The sequence below is a fragment of the Mixophyes fleayi genome, chromosome 1, assembly GCF_038048845.1.
Source record: "Mixophyes fleayi isolate aMixFle1 chromosome 1, aMixFle1.hap1, whole genome shotgun sequence".
Taxonomy (NCBI): Eukaryota; Metazoa; Chordata; class Amphibia; order Anura; family Limnodynastidae; genus Mixophyes; species Mixophyes fleayi.
This window is the reverse complement of record NC_134402.1, coordinates 153,854,461-153,881,713: the sequence shown is the minus strand read 5'-3', so window position 1 is coordinate 153,881,713 and position 27,253 is coordinate 153,854,461. Positions and strand designations below refer to the sequence as shown.

Here is a 27,253-nt window from a genome sequence, read left to right as displayed (position 1 = left end):
TGCAGTTATTTAATGTTTATTATTCAGCTCAGTAATACACAGCCTTTGATACATATTGAAATGAAATAATGACTGTACTTGCTCTTTAACCTGTAAGATAATAAGATAAAGTCAGAAATATGAATGCCATGCAGCACAATTAACAACTGTAGTACAAAGTACTTGATGGCCAACTTCGGCACAAACACGCATGGTTTCATCACAATTGGTATACGTGTATTCTGAAGTTTTGACTGTAGAAGCATACAATATGCACAGGGCCGCCGAGAGGGGGGGGGGGGGGGGGGGATACATTTTACCCAGGCCCCTCAATGCTAATTTTTTTAAAAAAAATTCTTGCTATCTCTCTTTACCCTCCCCCCCCTCTGACTTCATCAAGTCATGCCCGACAGTCAGTGAGGAGCGCCGCAGATAGGACCAGGCAAGAAGAAGGAAGAGAAGACAGAATAGAAGAAAAGAAAGAAGCTAACAAAAGGTAAGTAAAGAAACGGAGAGGCAAGGGGAGGAAAGCAAAAAGGGACAGTGCTATAAAGAAGGGGGGAGAGAGGCACAGAGTGAAAAAGAAGGGAGTAGGGAGGAGAGAGGCACAGACTGAAAAAGAAGGGGGGAAAGCAGCATGGAGGGTGTAGTGTGAGCATAAGGGGGCACAGTGTAGTTGTGATGAAGGGGCACAGTAGTATGTGTGTAATGGCACAGGGGGCTTGTTGCAATGTAGTGTGTGTGAGGTAGGTGGTGGCTAATTAATGAGTGCCATTTTGTTTGTAGGGTGATGGTGAGGCAATTTAAAAAAAAAAAAAAATCAGAGTTGACAAGGATATTTTAATGAATTTAGGGTATTTTGTGGTTGCTGAATACAAAAATGAAGGTATTTTTTGGGAATTGGCTCTAGTTCTTGAGATAATGGATACCCTCAATTAATAGGGAACTTCGCCATAACATGTGCATATGGGAATCTATCAGAATATGCAGTATATAAGGTCTTCATCCTGTTTATCTTCAACAACATCCCTGGACTTCTTCAAGTGGGAATGAAATATCTAACCAGGAGATTGGCGGCTTTTAATAGACATTTCTAGTGGAAGCCTGAAATGTGTTTAATTGTGCAATGGTAACCGATATGCATCTCTTCCAATTGGTCACTCCACAAAACTAAAAAAAAGAATATGAAAATATCAAAATGGTCTTGCAGAAAACTCTGCTATCTTGAGCACCAGTTGTCTATTTGTGTTGATTTAAAGACGGTAAGCTTCTTCCTTAGACTTCTTGGTTTTTACTAAATTCGTTTTTTAGCTGTAGGTATCCTCGCTGTCGGAATTTTGCCCATCGTTTACGCGTCTCCGACCACTGACATCAAGCCAGTTATTTTCTCATTAACAGGTGAGAGTGCTGACGAGGACAAGGCTGGAGGTCACTCTGTCATGCTGACCAAGTTAGAATAACAGACTGGAAGCTTTAAAAGGAGAATGGTGCCTGAAATTATTGTTGTTCTTCTGTTAATCATGGTTATCTGCAAGGAAACACGTGCAGTCATCACTGCTTTGCAAAAAAAGGGCTTCACAGGCAAGGATATTGCTGCCTGTAAGATTGCAACCATTTATCGGATCATCGAGAACTTCAAGGAGAGAGGTTCAATACTTCTGAAGAAGGCTTCAAGGCGACCAATAACATCCAGCAAGCACCAGGACCATTTCCTAAAGTTGATTCAGCTGTGGCATCGGGGCACCACCAGTGTAGAGCTTGATCAGGAATGGCAGCAGGCAGGTGTGCGTGCATCTGCATGCACAGTGAGGCAAAGACGTTTGGAGGATGGCCTGGTGTCAAGAAGGCCAGCAAAGAAGCCACTTCTCTCCAGAAAAATCATCAGGGGCAGACTGATATTCTGCAAAATGTACAGGGATTGGACTGCTGAGGTCTGGGGTAAAATCCTTTTCTCTGATGAATCTCCTTTCAGGTTGTTTGGGGCATCTGGAAAAACGCTTGTCCAGAGAAGGAAAGGTGAGCACTACCATCAGTCCTCTGTCATTCGAACAGTAAAGGATCCTGAGACTATTCATGTGTGAGGTTGCTTCTCAGCCAAAGAAGTGGGCTCACTCACAATTTTGCATAAGAACACAGCCATGAATAAAGAATGATATTAAAATATCCTCCAAGAGCAACTTCTCTCAACCATACAAGAACAGTTTGGTGATGAACAATGCCTTTTCCAGCATGATGGAGCACCTTGTCATAAGGCAATAGTGATAACTAAGTGGCTCAGGGTTCAAAATATATTTAAACCCTGACATTTTGGGTCCATGGCCAGGAAACTTTCCAGACCTTAATCCCATTGAGAGCTTGTGGTCAATCCTCAAGAGGCGGGTAGACAAACACAAACCCACAAATTCTGACAAACTCCAAGCATTGATTAGGCAAGAATGGGCAGACATCAGTCAATATGTGACCCAGAAGTTTATTGTCAGCATACCAGGGCAAATTGCAGAGGTCTTCAAAATGAAGGGTCAACACTGCAAATATTGACTCTTTGCATAAACTTACTGTAATTGTCAATAAAAGCATTTTACTTCAGTATACCATAGCAACATCTGACAAAAAGGTCAAAAAACACTGAAGCATCAAACTTTGTAAAAAACAATACTTGTTTCATTCTCAAAACTTTTGGCCATGACTATACACACACATAAACCGAGAGAGAGTAAGGGCAATTCAATAGCAGCCAATTAACCAACAAGTATGTTCTTGGAGTATACGCAGATATATGGATCTTTGAGCAGAATCTCCAGGTCTTTGTTGAACAATAAAATGACTGGAAAAACATTACCATTGTTTTAAGGAATATTTATTTTGTTACTGTGTATATGTAAAGTAAGTTTCAAATTATAAGTTTGAACGGTCTTTGTTCTTGAAAAAATGTAGCAATCTATTCTGCATATTCAGTGTTACATATGCTACTGGCGTTACTTCATGCACTTAACTAAAAACGTTCTTTAATCAGTACATTTATTTGAATACCCTTTTCGAATGTAATTTATTCCCTTGCAGTGCTGAGTGTATAAGTATACAAGAGCCAGGAAGAACAAATAATGTCAGCTAAAATGTCTTAAATAGAACAGTTACAGAGTTGGCAATGACAGAATGCTCAAATGTCACTTGTGCCAAGTACAGGAAAAAATGATTAGACTTTGGCCCATGAACCAATCTGCTTACCAGTGGAGACTGTCATATCAGATGGATCTATATTTGTCAGTCACAGCTGAACCCTCCAAGCAAACATTTTAGTGTGTTGAACATGATGTTCCAAACTCCTGTCTGATTTGGGAAGTGTATATATTCACCAGCTTTTATTGTGGGGATTTCTTTTTATAATGGTATGGTCATAAAAACTGACCTGAGACTGAAAATACTAAACCACCACCATTCATTTAGTGACATTCATATTTTCCCAAAGCTTTCACAGGACATGGAACAGTCACCAACGACATCATGACAATGAACACTGTTCTACATAGGAAACAGCTACACAGAAGTACACAATGTTCCAAGTTTTAAGTAGCAGTACTATTACACAGTTTTAAGGGGGAAGGGGGGCAGGGGCTGAAAAAAAGAAAACAAATCAGGCTTTAGATATTTGGAAAAAAGGGAAGGCGCAGTGAAAGATTATAAATCTACACTGCTCTCCAATTTCTTAAGCAGGCAGTACAGGACTGTGCACCAAAAGAGAGCCTGGATTGCCAAGTTTTTTTCTGAATCCCTGTTTTTCCGTCAGAAAAAACAATCGATGGCTTGTATGAACATTTCTAAAAATTATCAGTGTCTATAAGGATTATTTATAAAAGCGCCAGCATATTATGCAGTGCGGACTATGGATTTTCTAAACAAATCTGTCTTGAAATGACAACTCCATCTTAAGTGGTATCTTTGTTATTCAAATACCTCATATCCCCCTTACAGCAAATAGTTGGGTCCACCCCGGGTGGCAGCTTTTGGTGCTGGAGGATTAAGTGTGTCCAAATCTCTTCAAGAGAGCCCATATAGAAGCGGTTTATTTTCTCTATTTACTATACGCGAGGAGCATATTTCATTAATAAAGGCTGCAGTAAATGTACTGTAACTGTCTTACCCATGTTCCAGATTTTTGCTTTTTATTCAGTATACAATATTTATTTTGCCTATTTCTGGAAAATATGTCCCATAAAAAAAGATGTCCCAATATGCACTATGGAGAGGCAGTTTCATGTAGCATTAAAAGCCAGAGACAAATTTTCTTATTCCAACAATATTTTTTTTTATAAACATTAATATATTGGAATTAACAGTTTTATTATTCAATTCAAATCAATGGACTCTCAAAACAAACACAAACATATCTGACATTCAACAATATACTATATTAAATTATAGTAATTCTAGCAAATTTGTTGCAACAAATCTAGTGTATGCCCAAATAGTGAACAAAGTAACTGCAATGTACTGCTAATAACTGCATTAAATAGGAAAACTGTGTGCTGTAAAAGTAAATAGTTCTTATCTGGACCCTATGGCTTGAGTATCCTTTCCTGTCATATGGGGCTTGAGTCATTAAGGAGAGTAAAGCATAAAAATGTAAAAACTTTGCATCTGGGCAAAACTATGGTGCATTGTAGGGGGAGGTAAATTTAAAATGTGGGGACAGATTTATAGTTGGGGTAGGGACTTGTCATAGATCAACTGTAAATTTCAGTGTAAAAATAAAACTATCAAGTATGTGTGTGCTAGATGAAAAAACAGCCAGTATTAACTTATGTGCAAAATAATAAACTAATTTGCACCCCTTACTTTCTAACATGGTTTGCCCAGGAGAAGACTTACTCCTTTTCTTTTTACTTTGCTCTCTTTAATGACTCAGGCCCATGGTCTTTATACTTACCTGTGTACCGTTGATTGCACTGCATCTCCCATTCCATTTTCTACCCATTCTGTACCCCCCTTCCCCAATTTGTTTATTAAGCATGGTGCTGTATTTGTGTTTACTCAGTGTAATTACAGAGTAGAACCTAAAATAACATTTTAAGCAAAATATTATCTTTGCAAATCACGATCTTAGAAGATCAATATACACATTTATCAAACACTTGTCATGTAAAAATGCTGACCTTTTGAATCAATGGGGCATATTCAATTGTCGGCAATCCCGCCGACAATTGAATACTGCCCAATATGTTTATAGCATGGGATTTGCTTATTTGATTGCCTCTGATTCGAACTGAAAAAAGGGAAGTCAACTAAGTCAACTAATTAACATATGTATGCAACTGGAGAAAGTGGTTCTCCTTGTTGGGGGTTAACAATGACATCACACAAACAAAGCACTTCCTGAATTAAGGTTTCTAGTGTTTAATTGAGCAGCCAGCAAAGTAGAATATAAAAAAGCCCAGCACTGTCAAAATATTAGAACTGTAATCACGACAATTTTCTGCAATGAAATGTGCTTCTCTGCAGCAATTGTGCTTTTTGCTACACTGAACCTGACAATCATCTCCCTGCAGGTTGTCCGCTTTGCTTACTGTGCACACAAGCACATTAAGCACTGCCACTTTGCTTTAACATACAATACATCCAAAAAGGTTAAACATTTTTCTTTCTATAAAGTTAAAATTAGTAGCAGGATTTTAAATTAATGTAGGTCATTAAATGGATTGCTCATCTTTATCAGAAACGGCAAAACCACAGCATCAGTAAGTGGAGGTTGCGTGCCACAGCATATAAATATTTTTACATGCAATGTATTTGAGAAATTAACATTATACTTATGGGTTCCAGAGTGTAAAAGAACAAATTTCTCTGTATTTGGGAGCAAATCTATTGCAACAAATCTAAAATAAAAATAAAGTAAAATAAAAAGACCACCATAATATGTGATAGAACAGTCCAAGGAGAACTATGAGCAGAGATCAATAAAATCAATAAACAGAATAGGAAAAGATATTTACATAGACAGAATGATGGGAACTTTCTAGTTTTTGGGCCCAGAGTCCATGCTACCAGAAATTATTTAGTTGTATACCAAATGGATACATACGCAGTGTTACTGAACCACTCCTGGTGCAAGCCAGACGAGAGACCCAAAGTCTATCCAAGTAAACAGAGCGCTGGAGACATGCATATAATGCAATATCTGAAAACGACTAACCTGTGAAGGGAATCTGTGCTACTGGTAATTAAGTGATCCACTAGGTCCATGCACTCAGGAGAGGCCGTTCTGTCTGTCACCAACAAGCTTGACTGTGGGATTCCAAGAGAATGTTTTGGCTTGGGCACCTCAAATTCTTGAAGCTGTTTTTCAGTGTTGGTCTTGCACACCTATGAAAACAGGTAACCAGTAAGAAATGATGAAATTAAGAAAATTAAGACATGTCCACGTCAAATTCTGTATTTAAAACATAGCTGGAAGAAATAAACAGCTAGAGGAACGTGCCTCTGTGACCTCTAGCAAGAAAACACATCCTTATCAACAAGCCAGAACAAACAGCTTGCAAGAAAGCAAGATGAGTCATGTGGGGAACAGAGACTGCAGCCATACACAGGAAAAAGATAAGGCATATCAAAAGCACAGATTCTCAAACTCATTTTAAAGTTATCCAATGGTACAATATGTACAAAATAAAGCAAATGAAATGAACACAAACTGTACTAGTTCTTTGGCACGTACACAACTCAACAACTTCGAGTAAACACAGTATGCTGCAAGTCTTAAAAAACAGTCTGCCCACCTTTGGCCAAGCCCTGTTATTTACAAACATCCCAATCTAACACCCTGCAGCGCTAACAGCAAAAGAGGAGACATCCGTGGAAGACCAAACCCAATCCCAGCTAATTAAGGGAGGGAAAACAGGAAGAAATTCTCAGATTTATTGATCGACAGGTCTGTAGGCTTGTGCCATTACATTTACACCTTCATTATGTCAATCCTCAAGGACACATTGGCCAAGTTTTACATTGAAAAAAACATTTCACAAGTCATTGCTATACAGAAGACAGATGTGACACACACTAGAATGCAAGTGGAAAATTATCTCAAGTGCTGGTTTTATTCTATGTCTAGCATTAGTAACCCTTGGGCTTTGTAAACTTTATGTCCTAGGCAAAGCAACGGTTATATGTATGCAAAAGGTGTATACACATTTCACCAATGGAAGTGAATTTCCACATAGGTAACAGAATGACGCCAATTTTTTCAAGGCAGCCCAGATTACTATCGCTAAGAGAAGAGAGCAATGCGAAGTTACCCGGGCTCACCATGAGAGCAGAATCATATACAGATGGGGATTCCCCTAAACTATTGGTGACCCTTGGTGACAAGATTAATTATTAATTATCAATTATTGACCAAGGCTCAACCAATCAATTGTAACAGTCTCCTTTGAACTCTTGGGGAACAAGTCGTGGACCATCATGGAGATTCAATGAGTCACTGCTAAAAATACAGCAATTCCAAACATAAATGTATGAGATCATCACAGATTACTTTGCTAATACACAAAACAGTACACATAACACTACAGCATGGGGTGCCTACAAGACTGTCATAAGGCCACTCGTGCCATCCAAGTTATTAAGTATAAAAATGGAAAATTGCACTTTGACCCATGGCAATCCAATCCAATATTTAAATCATATTAAGTCACATTTTATAACCTTCATAGATACTCCCCAGAAGACCCTAATACAATACATTGAAAAAGTATCTGTACTTGAGAGCACACCAAAATTGATGATCATCATTTACTAAAGTTTAATAAGGAGATCATTGAAATTTAAAAAATGATAAAGTAGAAAAAGTCCTCAAAAGCACCAGCACCCCATGGCCTCCCCATATTTTATTATTAAACATTTGCATCAATTTTAATCCCTGTCTGTTTCTTTCAGTGATGTTCTGGAAAAAGAATACACAACAAGAACCAGAATTTTCGTAATCCAGAAAACAGGTAAGGACTCCACCAACTACCACCTAATTTCACTTGTAAATACAGATATCAAAAGTTTTCCAAAAATATTATCGAATAGATTAAATCCTCTTTAACCAAGACTGATAGATCCCTATCTAGTAAGATTCGCTACGCACAGACAGGTTATGGACAACATAAGGCCTACAACCGATATTATTAATTGCTTGAACACACAAAATTACATTGTTGGATTTAGCCTTAGATGCAGAACAGGCCTTTGACAATTGCTCCTTGCTGTTTATAATTTTCTACAAGCTATAAAGGCTCTATATTACAAACCTGCACCACCATCCTCCTGAGTAGCTTGGAGTCTAGATTTCTCAGCTTGGGTAAAAACAGGAACGTCCCAATTTCCCCCTGATTTTTATTTGACAACTGAACCCCTGACATGCAGGACCATGTCCAACCTTTAGGTATAAGAAATATTAATAAATACCGTATTTTTTGCTCCATAAGACGCACTTTTTCCCCAAAAAAAAGTGGGGGAAAAAGTGTGTGCGTCTTATGGAGCGAATACTGCAAAAAGGAGTCCACGAAGTATCGACAGTAGCACACTGAAGCAGCCGGGGACCTCAAACTTCTCTACTTACCAGGACGGAACCTTTCTTCAGCTACATTGTAGCTATCCGGACAGCTGAGAGTTGCGCACCTCACTACAAGTGGAGCTCCAGGACTTTTCCGGACACTGAGACCGAAATAAGAACCATCGATGAGTGGACAACCGAACTGCAAGTATTTTGCTTAAACCCACTCCTATATCTCTACCAAGGAGTTTGAAGGTTCATAAAACATTATCAGTTTACCTGTTGGACAGTTGATATATGATACCAGAGACACTTATAGAATATATTGCTATGTGTGTGTAATCATACTTGTGGTAACGAAAGCTTTATTATCATCCTTTTTTGTGCCAATACCCACTGTCAATATATATTTATTAAATTACATTATTTGGTTCAGAATATTTTTTTCCTGATTTCATCCTCTAAAAACTAGGTGCGTCTTATGGTCAGGTGCGTCTTATGGAGCGAAAAATACGGTAAGTGCCAGTATGAAATTGGCATTTTCTCACATGACGTCCTTTTAAACCTAATGAGGCCCTTCCTAATCTGAACTCCTACCCTGCTGAGATACAAGGACAACAGTAATAAACCAGAGGCCCTTGTTGCACACACCCAAACTCAAGAAAAAGTTCTGACAGCTGAATTTCAATTTTCAGTGGAAGACTGAATTGAGTTAGGGTAAAATTATAACCAAATCTTAAAAACAACTTTATTTAGCTAAATTTTCCCCTTTTAGTAGCAAAATTAAACATGACTAAACCACTTATCTCCTGGACGTGGAAAATTAACTAGATCAAAATAAACATGTTATTCTTTGCCTATTTCAAACCCTTCCAGTACCAAGTTGGACAATTAATACTATATAGTAGGCTTGTAGTAAATGTATTTTGAGCAATAAGAAGCAATGGTCCCAGTTCTGGTTAAGGTGAATATCTTTGAGACTCTTGTTCCAAAGTACACAACTTAGCCAACTAATAGCTCGGCTTTCTCTGTCAAGTTTGAAAAGATGGATAGACTTAAAGAATGCTCCGTTACGAACCAGCTCCCTGAAATCTATCCTTTGGTTCCCTAACAAACATAACCCCCTAATCAAGAACCTACCATCTTTAACTCTAAAGGTATGGGATGGACTAAATAAGAAACTCCACCTCCCATGGGGGCATTGGAAAAGAGCGGACTAAGAGCATCTATATGTTTTAGAAGCACAGCAATTAAGGAAATGGCTTTCAAAATGTATATCCACTGGTATCTAGTACCAGAGGGACTGCTCTGCATGTATCCAAATGTGTCTGACCAAGGCTGGAGAAAGTGTGGCCAGCGTGGTTCCTTCTGTGTGGTGGACATCCCAAAGCTGTGGCCTTCTAATAAACTGTCCTTCACTGGATAACCACTATCGCTGGAATTAGACCAAGCACGGATCCCCTTATACTACTCTGCCTATAGAAAATATAAATACATCTACAGATAAATGAATAACGCACATTAGTAGCGTGGTTAAATTTCGTAATTGTGAATAACTGAAAAAGACTTTACTGTCCATCACGCTGATATTCTCAATACCATCTGATTATTTCCAGTATGGAATACAACAATAGCATGCAGAACACTATAAAAGGCATTTAAAAAAAGTGTGGGAATCCTGGTACTCCTAGAAAGTGGCATCCCCACCAGGAAATACAGCTGTTGGGGATGCTCGAAGTTCCTCTCGACTCTCTACGACCTGTATTCTACTCTTCCCTGTGCAATCCTCCCCTAGCTGCCCTTGATCACAATTCTCTTCTAATATCCAACTTGTAATTTGGGCTGTCAAAGTACTTCAATTAGCTAATACACTATTATACTAGTATGAAAAAAAGACTTTCAGTGATTAAACGTGTTTGTTTATTAACCTACATCAAACAGTGTTTAATCTTCCAAATAACACTTTAGAGCATTTTTGCTGAAAAAAATAAAATTCATTAATGATTCCCATGCTGAGAAGTCAGGTTTGCTTAACAGCAGATGTGACTTATGTGGTGTGCCAAAGTATCAAGCATCATCAACATGTATTTATGTAGCACCTGCAAATTCCATACTGCTTTACAATTGGGAACAAACACAGCAATAAAACAACATGGGGTACATACAGAGAGGTAAGAGGGCCCTGCTCGCAAGATTAAAACCTATGGGCAAAATTATTATGTTTCCTTCACTTATAACTAAGCAGTATTCCTTGACCCGAGTGAGTAAACACAGGTACAAGATAATGCATTTGGTGTCAGCAACATGACAGATGCTTTGTGGTTCTCACAGACACACACATTGGAAACAATTAGCAAATCCAGAGGCAATCAATGTAATATTTGAAAATCTGTTTCTTTTTAGTCTACTCATAGATATAACGCTGTTTTGTTTTAGTTTGTTCTACACCTGTGGTGCCTACGTGCTTTCTTCTACATCCCCAGAGAACAGTAATTCTATAAAGATAGACTGTAGTTTTAATATGTTATTGTAATATGTTATATCTTGCGTAACATATTTATGAGAACATTTTGTTATTATGCATACCCAAGAGAAAAAAAATATGAAATTGAATACATGACAAGACTATTTGGTCTGAGAAGAGAGAACATACTGTATTTCAAAGTTAAAGGACAAGAAAAAAATTAGTTACTTTACAAAAGATTGATACAAATAGCTTTCCTAAATACATAAGTAAAAGTTCCCAAATATTGACAACACATGAGATGTTTAACTTTACAGTTACATCTGCTATCAGTGGAGTAGCAATCTCTTGCTTTCTGTTAGCCATCATTCTCCATGAGGCTGCCTGCAGTGCCCTACAATGACTTCACCGACAGGATGTTCATTGTGCAGAAGGTTCTTACCCCACTATCACAACTTCATCTCCAGTACCGATATACATCAGAAACAGTTCTATACATCGTTATATAAACATTATATATATATATATATATATATATATATATATATATATACACACACACACACATATATATACACACACATATATACTATACACACATACTGTGCCTACATTCGTTGTTAGCAGTTAATTTATGAAAAGCCACTTGCATTTTTGTGTCAGTGGTCCTTGAGAGGAGAGTATTTTTTCTGAATAAGAGCAGTTCAAACCACAAGGTCACATTCTTTGGAAGCGGTGCAACTGAGTAGATTGAGTAGATGTAATTCCAGAAAACATTTATGAACTCTTTATGCAGGAAAAGGAGCAGAAAAATACCCCTCAAACTCTTGCATTTAAAGACATTTAATATATTCTTTGAGACCAAGGAGTTAAGAGACAGCACTTGGTGTCCATCACAAACATGTTTTTGTCAGTTTTGGAACATTTTTGAGGGGATTCGATTTAAAAAGAGAAACTGGTTGTGTGGTCTGATGGAGTAAAAATGAAAACTCTGCGGTATACATTGACTAGCTTGGTTTACACCTGTTGTATAGGGGAAGAGGGCCAGATTACAGGAAAGGAACCAAAACCATCTCATGGGATGCATGACATATGGAAGGAATGAAAGTGGAAGAAAGGCTACATGGAACTGACTGCCCCTACTGTTTCGCACTATAATTGAAAGTAACTCTTTGTAGCGAGTTCAAAATGTGTCAAGTGATACAAGCATAATCTCTATGCACCAGGCCCATTAGGCAAGGTTAGGCAATTGCCTAGGGCGCCGGGCGCCTCGAAATTAAAAAAAAATGACTATGGTCATTTAAAACGGAAATCCACGGGGAGGAGAGGAGGGAAGGGGCTATGAATCTTACCTGCATGAAGCTGCTCCTCTCTGCTCTGTCTCCTCCCCTCCGCTTACTGAAAGTGACAGGCCGTGATGATGTTATCATCACGGCCCGACAGTCTCTGTGAGTGGAGGGGAGAAGACAGAGCAGAGAGGAGCAGCTTCATGCAGGTAAGTTAAAGAAAGACATGGGGAGCTGAGGGGAGGGAAGCGCAGCGCCAATTTTGACAGGGGGGCGCCGATTTTTAAAGGGGGGGGGGGGGCGATTTTCACACTGTGCCTAGGGCGCCAGGGACCCTAGCACCGGCGCTGCTAGGCACACAGATTAATATAAATAACATCACTTAACCTTTTTGACAGTGTATCATGCCATGAACACTTTGCAATATAATACAAAGATTATATGAACAAGGTAAAACTGCAGAGTGTACAACAATGAAACTCATGTATCAGATAAATAGGAGAGGAAGTTCCTATCTAAGAACTTGCTGAGCTCTAAATCCATTTAAAAAAAAAAAAAAGTCAGAGTGCACAATTAGCATCTGTAGGATTATACACATTTCAACAGAAACATTTCTATTGCAACATGGTAACTATAAAACAGCAATTAGAAACTAATATGCTGAGTGACATTCTGTAAATTAGGGACAAACACAAAACAAAACAAAAAACTAAAAGGCTTTACTTATTCGGCTAATAAGTGCCTGGTTTCCAGCTCCCTAACACAAAGTTTTATTCTAGTTTATATCACACTAAAACACATAAAATGTCACTGTGAATATTTGTTGTTTATTGAAAAAATAAAAACTATGACATGGCAAAGAAATTTCTCAGGTGTCTAAACTCAGTTATCCTAAGTAACACAAACTGCACATTTGTATTAAGAGACATGTTTCATGTGTAGAAAGCCAATGTTATGACCACCGTTCCCCATTTTACATTCAATGATGATGAACAAGAGAATTCTACATTACTTCCTGGTCTGAACGGAGCAACAGACAGATCAACAATACACTATTAGACCACAACAGTGAATATAGAGCACTCAGTCATTTGTAAGCTATTCTTGGATAAATAGGTTTTGCAAATATGGCATGATTGAACAAAGTGTACATTTCTCATTTTAAAGCAGCGCCTTTTCGGCCATCCTCAGCTGCTTTACTGAGGCAGCAGCGGAGCGCCCGGTGTGCCAGACAAAAGTAGTACACGTGTCGGGGGTTGCCGACCCATGCCCTACAGTATGACTATACGGAGAACTGGGGCGCCTTACAAATACACAATAATATACATTTCAAGTGGCATATAGTTTACAGTAAAGGGCTTTTTCACTTACCTAGTATTAGGCTCAAATTCCCCCTTCCCAATAATAAGGCTTTGGTGGGGCTCTCCCCACTGGGACCCTAACCACTCATCATATTTAAAAAAGTCTCTACTCTCCTATAGTTGATTCTCCAATCAGCAACCAGCTTTCATTCACAGCTGCCTTATTGGATGACTACTGCTTTGGAGAGACCCGAACAGAGCAAAAAGGTGATCAGCAAATATCTAGGCTATGTGAGTACCGGGACCATGTTAAATATGATGAGAGCTGGGTGGCTACTAAAGCCATAATATAGGAAAAAGGAGGATTTGAAGTGAAAAGTCCCTTTAAACAGTCAGTATGTTATTAGGACACCTTTAATTAAAGCTTAACTACCTTTAATCTTGGAGATGCCGTAGATAACTCTAATTCGACTTTATTTGACTTCAGTGGTTGTTCCAGTGCATGTGCCTGTGTAAAACAAACACATTTTAACTGTGAAAATCCATGATTCATACAGTATGTACCCTGAATAAAAAAAATTAAATTAAGGACAATGGTCTGCTGTAAATCAAACACAGATGTCAACAAATCTATTATCTGGTCATTCCACCCAAAGGACAAATGATCCAATCTGAGGCCAGTTTGGCCAGAAACATAAAATACCAAATTTTCAAAGATGTGGATGCACTAAATGACCATCACAATGGGCACAATGTGTTCTGCCATCCAGTGCCCACAAACAGGCAAACAGGTTTTTTTTTCCATCCAGCCTCACAAAATATAAGTTTTGATGTCTCCCTGTTTTCCCAAGAAAAAAAAGCCTTCTCTCAAAAAGGTTCAACCTACCTTCACTCTCGGGAATATGGAAGGAATTTCAATTTCTACCAATCTGGTTGGGACAAAAGGCTGCTCTGAATTGTATTCCTGTGAAAAAATACAAATACATAAGATTTTCCAATTCATATCCCCATACTGTATTTTCCAGCATAAAGACCAGAAAAGATGAACAACAAGAGCAGATTATTTTCTAGGCAATTTAGATAAGTAAATTTTATGTTTTTTTACAAGTGTGTGTTTGTGTTCTACTATAGAGTTATACAGGTGTTAGAGAAAAAATGTTCTACTTGGAAACAGTGGTAGAAGGACAAAATTGAACACCCTTCTGTGAATTTCTGCTACCTTCCACTTCAAGCACCTCATTTGTGCACTGCCTGGGCACTTCCTATTGAACCATTTACAGCTCATGCTTCCTAAAACTGCTTTTTCACAAGGTTCTTAACTTAAATTTTGATGCTCATTGTGACCCCACTTTCATCCCATTATAACTCCTCAACTCTTACCTCCTAATTACACACTTCCGCCACCATGTTATCCACAATGGATTTACTAAAAACCTTTGCGCTTCTTAGTGATTATGCTGTAAGACCACTAGCTCCCTCTGTCACTTCTGCGCAGAGATCTACCTATGTATAACTGTCCCTCTCCATGACCCTGTGCTTTCTGGTTCATCTAATCACTCTACTCTAATCCCTCTTATGTATTTTCTTGCTTCTTATCCCTCCTTGAATGCATTAAACATCCTACTTACCTCCAACTCAACTCTCTCCAAAATCTCAACACTCCCCTTTTTCCTTCACCACTACCCCTTTAGCACCTGCCTTCATAATCGATATGCTCTTCACCCCACATCTTTCTCATATAATACATCACTCTCCTTGGTCCTTATTGTTCTCATCCTCCTGTCAACATCTCTCCCAACTCCAGACCCTAAGGATTCACAACTATCCTCACACTCTTCAATTAATCCCAAAATTTCCAACCCACCACATAACTCCAACCCTTCCAACTCCTTTCTCCTCTTCCCTCCCTCCCATCCCTGCGCACACTAGAAAGCAGGATATGTTTGCAATAGACAAATTTGCTCAACCTCCTTGCCATTTATGAAACTTGGCTTCCCCCTGACAGTGATTCCCCTGCAGCTCTCTCCTACAGGTTCTTTTTCTCATACATACTCTTCCATTTAGGTGCCCCAAATGTGCTGGATGTAGGCTTCCTGCTCTCCCTGGCTGCACCTTCCATATCAATTCCCCCAAAACTCTCCCTCTCCTTCTCTTCATTGACAGTGATACCACCTGTCTCTTTCTGCTCCAACTTCACGTTGCAGTCATGCACAGCCCCTAGGCTCAATCTCCCAATTCCTTATCAATTTTTTAGCCTGCTCTCTCACTATCTATTGTTAAAGTCAAATTATTAAAATTGTATGAAAGATCAATATGAATGAATGTATATTTTTGACAATGTCAAAGTACGATGCAAAGTGTCATGCACTATCAAAGGGTTGACTGTTAAAGTCAAATTATTTAAACAGTATTAAAGATCAATCTGAATCGATAAATATTTATGATTAGGTCGTGTACAATGTGATCGTTAGCTGCTGACCTATAGTAAACAGTGTTATTGGACTGTCCCTGGCCTTTGACCAAGTGGAACTGTGACTGCAATACCTGTTATACAACCGACCCTCCTGCATCCTCTTGTGCATAAATGACTCGGCTCTGCCCTGTGGCAACAGAGCATTATGGATAGAATGCCTATTGCAGATACTACCCACGCTTGCAACTATAATGGCGGTACTTTTGTCCTTACTATTGTACTTTTATTTGCAAAATAAACCTTTTGTTCTTTGGAACCAAAACCTGATCGGACATCCACTTATTTACCTTTAATACTATCAACTCTTTTTGTAGGGGATCCCAACATCTGCTATTAACAACCATAGTGCCTCTAGACACTCATTGGGCTGTGTGTTCCCTGGCTCAGTTCCAACTCCAGCTTCTCCAACTCTTTCTTCCAACTTTTCAACCACATTAAGTTTTCCTTCTGCCTCACCTTGCCTCTTGCAACCACCCTATTAAAGCTATTTCATAGTTTTCCAATAATCATTGTCTATGAGATTTGTGTGGTTCCAAAGCACAAGCAGATTATTTAGCAAAATCAAAAGAATAACAGTTCAATAAATTAAGTACAGCCAATACATACGCTGAGCGGTTCTGCGCTCTGCTGGATCCAGCTATGCAGTCCTTCAGTCCTGAAGACTGTGGCCAGAGTGACTGCAAGCTGATTCCAGGGAGTAATATATATATATATATATATATATATATATATATATATATATATATATATATATATATATATATATATATATATATATATATATATATATATATATATATATACACACACACAAGTACTGTTACAGCAAATACAATACAGGTGACTTGGCATGTTTTAATAGGTTCAGGCTCCAGGACAGTCCAGTGTAATGCAGGTCATTGGCCAGTTCAAACAACACCCTCCAAGGGTGGGATCAGCTCTCCAAGGGTGGGGGTCAGCTTTCCAATCAGATGCGTACTGATCTTCCCGCCAAGAACTACTCAAACTGGTGTATTTACATTACACAGACAATACTATTCTGATCACTAATTACCTATATTCCATAACTAGCATAAACATAGTGCGATCTTATAGCTGATGGAACCGGATACTAAGGATAAATAGGGGATTAGAATGACACCAAACATGATATGTTTCATGAACTTTAGATCTCACTGAAATACATATAACTTTATAATATTTAACCATAAACCAAATAACATCTGCTCATAAACAACTGTGGATTGGAGCTATTATAAATATGAACTATATACAAGTGAATGTGTAAGTGTTAGTGCATGCGTGTGTTATTTATCGTGCGATTGCGTCACGATACATGGCGTACTGATCGCAATCGCACAGTAAAACAACATTAATAAATATACTTTCTTTTATCCAATTATTCGACTGACAACCCTCACTTCCCAATATGTGTGCCAACAGTGACACCTAAACACTCAAAATGATCTTCTCAGCCTCACTTGTACCACCTCTCTCCTTTTAAAATCCTGCCACTGCAGCCCTAAATGAGGTCCAACTGAAACACATCGTCTCCAAGCATTCAAACCATAATGCTGGCAAGCCAAAACAGAGCCAACAATTGCTCCAATGGGGGAAATCTTGCTCCAATGCAGACTTCCTAGACTACAAATGTATTCTGTCTTGTTACTATAATGCCCTCTCTCTCACCAAGCAAACCTATTTTAAGTCCACAATATGCACCAGGTGAAATGAATAACCCCCCCTCACCAGTTTGGCAGTGAGGCAAGAAGGCAAGGATTGGAAGATAAGTGAATTGGAGACAGAGACTATGCACCTAATTCAAATGAAAATAAATAAATCAAAAACAAAAAAAACAATCAAAAACGTCATAAAATCTCCTCATGCCAGATCCAGCACTCCACACCCACCCTCTTCTTATCTCCCCTACATGCCAAAGACTCCACCCCCACTCCCTACTGTTACAGATGTGGTTCTCACCCTCTCTTCCTCTTCAGCGTGTTCCCTTGACCCTTTTCCCTCCAAACTAGCCCCTCCACCGACCATGTGCCTGTACCACTTTTATTCTTTCAATCTGCTCCTTTAGTGTATCTACTCCTACCACATCATCTCTTCCTCTCACAATAACCTCTCCTGTTACCTCTTTCCTTATCCTTTTATCTTGTGTGTCTAACTGCCTCTGCATCACCACTTGGATGTCCCAATGGTACCAGAAACTCAACATGTGCAAAAATCCAAAATACCATCTCCCAGTGTCACTGTACCCCACTCCTTGCTGCCTTGGTGTCATCCTCAATTCTGCATCTACAGTTCTCCAAATCAATCTGTCATGTCTCCCCTCCTTTGAAACTTTGCCAGAATACATCCATTTCTCACTATGGACATTACAAAAACACTTCTCCATGATCTCAATATCTCCCACTGGAACTACTTCAACCTTTTCCTAACTAGTCTTTCCTTCACCAGTCTATATATAGGGAAAAAAGGGGGGGAGTTTCCAATCCGCTCTAAGGTAAGGACAAACCTCAAATACAAACAATATATAAAGTGAGGGGGTGCTCTTCAAACTAGACGAATCTAGAAAAAGGAGAATCAGTCGATAATTAATATCAACCGAACAAAGTAGTATGTGAGGCACTCCTGTCCACAAAAAGATTTTGTATATATAAGCAAACAAAGTCAACTTTATTGCTAAATTACTAAATGGGAATAAGATCAACTTTAATAATGAATTATTTAAAATTTAGACAGATATCTAGAATATCATCAGATTAGGCGAATTTAAAATATATAGTAGTGCAAAAGATAGAAATAAAGTGTTAAAGAAATAAAAATTAAAAATTGACCCATAGGGGGAGCCGGTCCCAACTGCTAATCAGTATCTTGATTTAACACCAAAGGAACCATCTATGTTTTAAGATGTACCTGCAATAAGAGTTATGTAGGAATGACGAGCCGACCCCTAAAACAACGTGTATTAGAGCATGTAGGAAATATTAGGAATGCAGCTATTGACAAACAACGTTTCAAACCACTTACCTCGGTAGCGCGCCACTTTTTACAAATGCATGGAGGAAAGTCTGATGATTATTGTGTATTTGGGATAGAAAAAATATCCATGGGAATAAGAGGAGGTGATACTATGAAAATACTGCTTCAAAAAGAAAGCAGGTGGATCTTTTTACTTCATTCTCTTATACCACATGGGCTTAATGAGAATATCAACTATTCTAGCTTTCTGTAGATTCTACTGTACCCTCGATAATATTGTAACAACCATGTATTACATGCACAGATATATTTATTTATGCATGTTTTCATAATGATTATGGATTCCATCTAGGTCATATTGAGTCATATGACTTACCTGATATTTTTAGATCAATTTCGATCAAGTGCATTAAATCATATGACACGAAAACTTTGGTAACATAATTTATTTAAATATGTGATATGGCAATCTATAGCCATGTGAGCTACTAATATTATTGACATTACTATGATTGTCTTAATTATAATTATATTTTATTGGTATGAATCTGTTGCCTATTATGGATATTAGTAATGTAATCACTGTTATTGTAATTTATTGTCACTGACATGTGATGTTTCACAGGGACCTATAATAACGTTCACTTTTCTTACCCTTGAGAAATATATTCTTCACTGGAATTAATCCACGTCACCTATTATGGATGTTACTTATCCTACCATTATTATGGTAATAATGTTTCACTAATATATGTCACTATGTAGGGACCTAAGTAATGTTCCTCTTCTCTTTAAACTTCATCCATGTATCAACATGTTCTTGTCACTTTCTTTTGTTTTTATTTATTTTTATTCACTCCCTTTTGTTATAATCGTTGCTTTTTTGGCCAAGTTTTATTATTCACCCTAATAGGCAATATTAGATATCATCCGAAGATCAATTCCTAGATCTGTGTCCTAAATATACTTGGTTACAATTATACACATATACTTACCAGTGATCATACAATCGTCTGTAACACTCACATAATTTAGGACTAGGGATTCCTAACATGGGCTAATAGAAATAACATGAGGAACTCTCCTATTGGTTATCGAGTCTGTCAATCACTAAATTTATATAACGATTGTTTGCGACTAGTTTATAAACCCCCTATCCACAGCCAACAAGTAATTCCCAAGAATAAGCCGATAGGGCGAAACGTACGTCGGGTAGCGTGACGCATGACGTCACAGACCCGGAACTAGGGAGCAGTTCAGCGGGATTTCCCCGTTAATGTGTCCCGAGATCGAGTCTATTGCTACAGTTATACTTACTATTTGGCAGTTTCATACCGCTTTGCTAGAATTATTATAAGATTTTGATACCAGCATTACAAGCTTTAGGTCGGTTTATTCCGATTAACTCAATTGGTAGTTCCGCTTTGTATTCCAGTGGTCATACATTATGGTGGGATATTCCATCTATTTGGGACCACTAGATAGAGATCACATGACCGCAGCTAGATGTTAGGGCTCATAACATCCTGGTGGGTCATTTCTAAAATTCTGGACCTCCATATAGGGACATTATGACCTTAATGAGATGTTTGGGTGAATAGAGCTCTGCACTATTAATATTGAATAGCAAGAACGTTTCCCCTACGTTACAGGGAATAACACTTTGGGTGTTTATACACTCTGGTGGGGAGTTTGGTGGGTGCAACCACTTGAGACTATATACTGTTCAAACACTATTCTTGTAATAAGACATACCAGAATAATAATATCGAACACACTAAATAAAGGACAACAAATGTAAAATACAGTAATAAATCTTTATTTGGATTAACAGGAAGAATTGATAGATTTTCTTGTGTTTCATTTAGAATGAATCTATTTTATGTTGTCTTCTTTCACGCGTAATGAAGGAGATACTAATGATTCTCAATATGAGATATTTGTGCATGCATTACAAGAAGCAATAATAAATGTCTAGCAAGTATGGGGAAGTAATATTAACCCCTGATTGATATAACGGTGACTGTACACATATCAGGATATATCTCGGTGATACTGAATATATTAGCTATTCTGGTCTAATAATATGATATCTCCATTATAATTCAATTGGAGGTCTGACCAATTATCAGTGATTCAGTCATATATGTATTAAATCAAGATACTGATTAGCAATTGGGACCGGCTCCCCCTATGGGTCAATTTTTAATTTTTATTTCTTTAACACTTTATTTCTATCTTTTGCACTACTATATATTTTAAATTCGCCTAAACTGATGATATTCTAGATATCTGTCTAAATTTTAAATAATTCATTAATAAAGTTGATCTTATTCCCATTTAGTAATTTAGCAATAAAGTTGACTTTGTTTGCTTATATATACAAAATCTTTTTGTGGACAGGAGTGCCTCACATACTACTTTGTTCGGTTGATATTAATTATCGACTGATTCTCCTTTTTCTTCACCAGTCTATCCCTGCTACAATCTGTCTTAAATGCCGCAGCGAGACTGATATTCCTCTCTCGTCACTCCATACCTGCTGAATCACTCAATAACTACACTGGCTCCCTGTGACCTCCAGAAATCAATTCAAGCAACTCATCCTTACCACCCCTTCATACATCTCTAACCTTGCCACACTTACTTACTTACTTCACACCCTGGATATGGCTCTAATCTTGACTTGGATAACCACATCACATTCCCACTTCCAAGACTTTTCTAGTGCTGTTACCCACTAATGGAACTCTCTACACCACCTAACCAGACACTCCCTCAAAATTCAATTATTTAAGTGTGCTCTCAAAACCTCTCTCTTCAATACAGTCTATCCTACTCCTGCTGGGAACTACTAACTGCCCATGCCTATTGTCTCAGCATCACGCTGGGTGACTTACAAGAATATCTAGTACCTTGTGCATATTTCAAGATTTTCTATAGGAACCCACCAGTTATGTAATAATTATCATTACGGATACCCATAAATACAAACTTATGCAATAAACATTTTAATTTTTATTACTTAACTATACAAAACTAGGGCTCAGACAGGTCTATCTTATCTGAATTTGGAGAAAAATATTGGCACCATAGCAGTTTTTTCTATAATGCACAATTTCTTCAAGAAGATAGTTGAAATAAAAAAATATTTTGGTATCCACATAGGAATTTCTTTGGTTTACAGTGAAATACAACAAAAAAAAAAAATCAGAAAAAATTACTAAGTCTTAGCTGAACCCACACAGAAATCCTTAAATGTGCCAGACAAAATTATTGACTCCCTGGACTTAATGGATAGCAAATCCTTTAGTTAAAATAACAGTTATCAACCACATCCTATAGCCATGGATGAGTTTCATACACCTCACTATTAGCAGTATGGTCCACTCTTGTTGTGCAAACTGCTCCAGTTCTCCCATATCTGGAGGGTATCTCTGACAACTGCTGCTTTCAGATTCAGATAAATATTTAAATATATTATATACCTTATATATCTCAATGAAAAAGGTGCCACCATTGAAAAATTTAGTGGCTATAAAAGGAGAGAACACTTTGGAGCCAATAATTAACTTTGCAGCTGTAAGAGAGTTCAAAAGCTCAGCAAACTTTTCAAACTTCACCTGGTATTTGCTAGATGGGTGTGGTATGGGAGTTAAATGTAGCAAAACGTTTTATGGTCATTTCAGCAACATATTCTAGACAGGGCTTAACAATCCATTAGTGAGGAAGAAGATTTCCCCCCCCCCTTTTGTGGAATGTCTTGGAGACTGTTACCAATACACATTGGCTTCCATTACAGCCACTGACTTCTACTGTAGCTCATTTAAGGTCTAATTGCTGCTTGTAATAGAATGACACACTGCCCAACTAGTAGTTTGCCATTCTTCTGGGATCTCCCAATTGGCAATGTGCCACTGTTCTGGGACCCCAAATGTATCACACATATGACAACAAGGCTATACAATCCACACAGGACTAGAGCTAAATTAATTTTTAACTAAAATAATAACACGCTTTCAGTAAGTGTTCGAGTAATTTTGATCACGTTGCACTATGGTGTCAGTGTGTCTTGCATTCCATCTGAAGTTTATGTCCAGCATTTCCTGAATGAGCGGAAAGGAGAGACAATATGGGAAGGGTTGCGGGTAGAAAGTGCCCAGACCTCCCATTTATGGCATATCTGAGCTGGATTACAGGTGGACGAAAGTGGGATAGCAGCAGTGGCCCAAAGATGCAACTGCACCATGCCGAAGGATCCTCTCGGCAGCCCTGTATGCAGGGATTTACGCATTATTAATGCACGCAATGGTAAAGCATTTGTAGCTTTGAATGACTGATGCATAGATTTACAATAATTTTATAATTTTGATAAGACATTCTCTTTAATATTGTCCATACAAGAATAAAAGATACTAATTAGAGGACTAATATTTGCACTTACAACAACTGCTGGTGACCCATTTATCTACAAAAACCAATTATAATCTGCTATGCTGGGAGAGACACACTTCAGTAGCTAATAACACCACTATGAGAGATTTGTGAACATTCTAATTGCTTCTGCTGGTTTTCATTTACAGCGCATTATGTCTATAGATGATTTCTTACTCTTCAAGAACCTAATTATATATTTATTTATAAATCTTCCTTCTTTATCAGACACTATATTCTAGCACAGGATTTACAAAACATTTTATATAAATTCCACACATCATGGGGAAAGAAAGGAACAGGACTATGTTCTACTTACTTTTACTGTAATAATTCTGGCCATGTCTTCACACAACCGATCTTTTTCTGTGTGCTCACATTCAAAGAACTTTGTATAATCTTCTAACAACTTTGCCATGATCTTGTTGCATATTTCCTGCTCCTTTATGCCCTCAAAGCCAGGGGACACACTATAAAGAAAGATATTATTTTTAGCGAAGTTTCACTTTTTTACGTTTTTTGTATTCCAGAACCCCATATTTTAATTTCTCCAGCTATAGCTACAAATTCTAAAATGAAAGATTAGGTTTCTTTAGAGCACTTCATTCGATAGGATAGGTGGTACTGTCCAGAAAATAGGAAATGAAAGTCTACCGAGGCTGACCCATTTCAGAATCACCATTTACAATTTTAGACAGTGGGAAGGAACCCCCTTGGGTTCAACTGGCACAATAATGCAGCAACCTGTAATAAGAGACTAAAAAGGTAATAAATAAATATAATTTTTCATTGGCAACCCCTAGCATTGACCTAACATAGGCCACCTGTCAATTAAAATCGTCCAGCTTGGCCAGCATTCATCTTACCGCCTGCAGGAAATACTAAGCTCCTCCTTCTGCTCTAGCCTGATTTACAGGTTGCAAACCCATGTCTCCTCACTCCCTCTGGGTCTGACACCACCCATCACTCTTAGATAAGTGATTAGAACTCTGATTGCAAGGCCTCATTACAGTCACACCCTGGGGCCTGCTATCTGTAAGGGAAGATTCACTGCTAAACACGTGGTCAGTCACTTTGACATTTAAAAGTGAGATGGATAGTATGGAAAATACATTTTCCTGCTGAACCAATGAAAAGAATTTAAAGTCAGGTGGACATTTTATACTCTTCATACATTTAGCAGGACGTTTTTCATTGGATTATAGTGCTGGAAATGCCCATCTCTGTTAAATCACTTGATTCACATAGGTGTTTATCGCGTAGAATAAGTTGAATATCAGAATGTTGGTTCATATATTGTTGACACATATGCATATATGTGTCAATATTATATGAACCAACATTCTGATATTCAACTTATTTTTTTAATGATCTTTAAGTCCTCACCAATTAATTGTGAAGGACTTGTTATTCTGATGTCAGAATAAATGAAAAGTGAAGTTACTTAAGTCAAGGAAAAAGCAAGTTATCCTGCTGAAAGCTGCCCATCACCCACAGTTAAAGAAGACACCTCCCAATTACCTATCAATTATCTTGTACTTTTGTTTGAGCCAACCACATGGGAAACGCAGTTTGCCTGGTATAAGACATATTCCCTCATAATTTGCATATTAATGGACCAGTGAGCATTTCCTGCTGAGGTCATCTGGTCTCTATTGGCTTTCTCATAGACTTGAACAGATCACAATAGTGTGAATCCTCTCTCTCATCCTTAAATCCGCCAAATTTACGGAAGAGAATTTCAGTTCCAAGTGAGGTTGAGAAACTGACAAGCTTGAAAGCGTGTAAAAGTGTAATCTTCTCCAACGTTTCCATTCCTGTTATTAGTTATGAGAAATACAAAATGCGTTGAGACTGATGCGGTGATTGTTATTCCCTGGAACCCTGGATCTTTGGACTGTTTACCCCATATTGGATTCGCTGACAATTGATGTGGACACACAGAGGACTGTATCCTATAGGAATACAGATAAGCCTATATTTCATGTTTTTTTGTAAGCGCATTCACTTATGTGTTTATTAAAGCTTTTGTGAGTAAGAAATACTACACTATATGGTGTTTTTCCCAAATTGAGGTACCATAATATATTTTAGAGGTTCCATGGAACGGAAGGAATTTTACCCATAAGTCTGAAGTTATCTGATATGCTTAAGCACATTTGGTGTGGTTTATTGGGTCTCACCACTGTGCGTATGGTGTAAGGTATATACACTAAGAAGGTAATACACTATCGCTGGTTCTCCACATTTGTTTCCTTTGACATATGATGGTGGGATCCTGGATGGCCCTGTAAGTGAAGGAGTTAGAGCCCAACCTGATACGTTTGAGGACAACAAACCATTTAATGTGAGGATCATAATTTTCTGATATGCCTGATTACAAGAAATTATCTGGTATGCAGTTTTATTATAATATAGGGATATATACCTAAATGCCTACACTATAAGGCACCCCTGCCTTTTCCTTTTTCTATATCTGTTTCCCAGATTTACCACCCGGTCATTGCATTGTGGCTGCCGCTTGAAAACAAGAGAGCGTTTGTGAAAGCTGGAATTCTAATATTGTCTATCGCGGGAGTAGCTGTGATGTGTATTGAGAGCAAAATGTAAAGCTGCATGTACTAGGCTATCACTGCACTATATTGAAATGCTGAGCTAATGCTGTCAATGTGGGAATTGTAATGTAGTCTAAGATACTCATACATACACAATCAAGAAATTTATACACATATATAAAAACAGGTAAAGGATTTGTAGTAAAGAAAACTTGATAATGTACTGTACCATCCATGTCACTAATTATTGCTATTGAAGATGAGGTCAATGAAAATATATAATATCTTAAATGAAGCTTTGAATCTGCATACAATTTTTCCTGATAGAACTATCATTGCCCCTATAAGTTATGTATATCTAAATGTGTATAATTTTCTCAGAGTACATAAATTACAATTCTACACTTAAAATTCATCTCTGAGTTCATTTACTTTTCATTAATAAAATGATGCATGTTGCATGCCACTGAAAGAGGATCAGGATGAATGCTAACATGTAAAGTGAGAATCAAAAAAATTCACGATACATTTTATGTTACACGTGCTTATATAATGGTTCGTTTAGCATAATCTACGCATTGGCTCCCATAACAAAACATTGTGGCCATAGTCTGATGCATTTTGAGTCTAGTTTACTTGATAAATAAGCACTTTAATAGCAATTTCAAATAATCCTCTCTCTGTGGTTAAAACTGTGAAGTACCGTACAGTTTTGATCTTTAATACAAAACGGATTGTGTTCTTATTATTTGTTATTAGACACCTAACTAGGATTCATTTTCGATAATGTATTGTGCATTCCAAAAGTTTTCACACAAGTAGAAATTGTTTACGTGCCTTCTGTAAAGGAGGAATTTACTTAAGTCAATAATTTGAATTTACATTTCCACACCCGACAGTTGCATGTAAAAATATAAATGCCACTGTTCACATCATGACAGAAAGGTATAGATAGAGATATAGCTACTGGGTGCAGCATAAAGAAAGGAAGAACAAATACAATAGGAGACCATGAGTCAGGGACATTAGCAGTACACTAGCGAAACCCGATAGTTTACTTTAACACAGTGTATCTCGACAACAAGCTCTATTATACTAGCTATAATTATTAATGATTAAAAATGAATTATTTCTCTAGCATATCAGTCGCACAAAGCACACTAACTGTTTTGGCTATACTGCACAGTTGCCACAGGTAATAAAATAAACCAGGACATGACACATGCAACAAGGTAAACACACT

General features: G+C 37.8%; 1 protein-coding gene across 2 annotated transcripts in view; it reads right to left on the bottom strand.

The window, feature by feature from the left end:
- The window catches only part of FAM13A (family with sequence similarity 13 member A), a 143,340-nt gene that overhangs the window by 89,667 nt on the left and 26,420 nt on the right, over positions 1 to 27,253 (bottom strand). For both annotated transcript variants that reach the window (XM_075201798.1, XM_075201790.1), the window contains exons 4-7: positions 23,775 to 23,925; positions 14,444 to 14,521; positions 13,991 to 14,065; positions 6,167 to 6,336 (exon numbers count right to left, since the gene is read on the bottom strand). In XM_075201798.1, the coding sequence (XP_075057899.1) occupies positions 6,167 to 6,336; positions 13,991 to 14,065; positions 14,444 to 14,521; positions 23,775 to 23,925 (474 nt within the window). The remainder of the gene's footprint in view (positions 1 to 6,166; positions 6,337 to 13,990; positions 14,066 to 14,443; positions 14,522 to 23,774; positions 23,926 to 27,253) is intronic.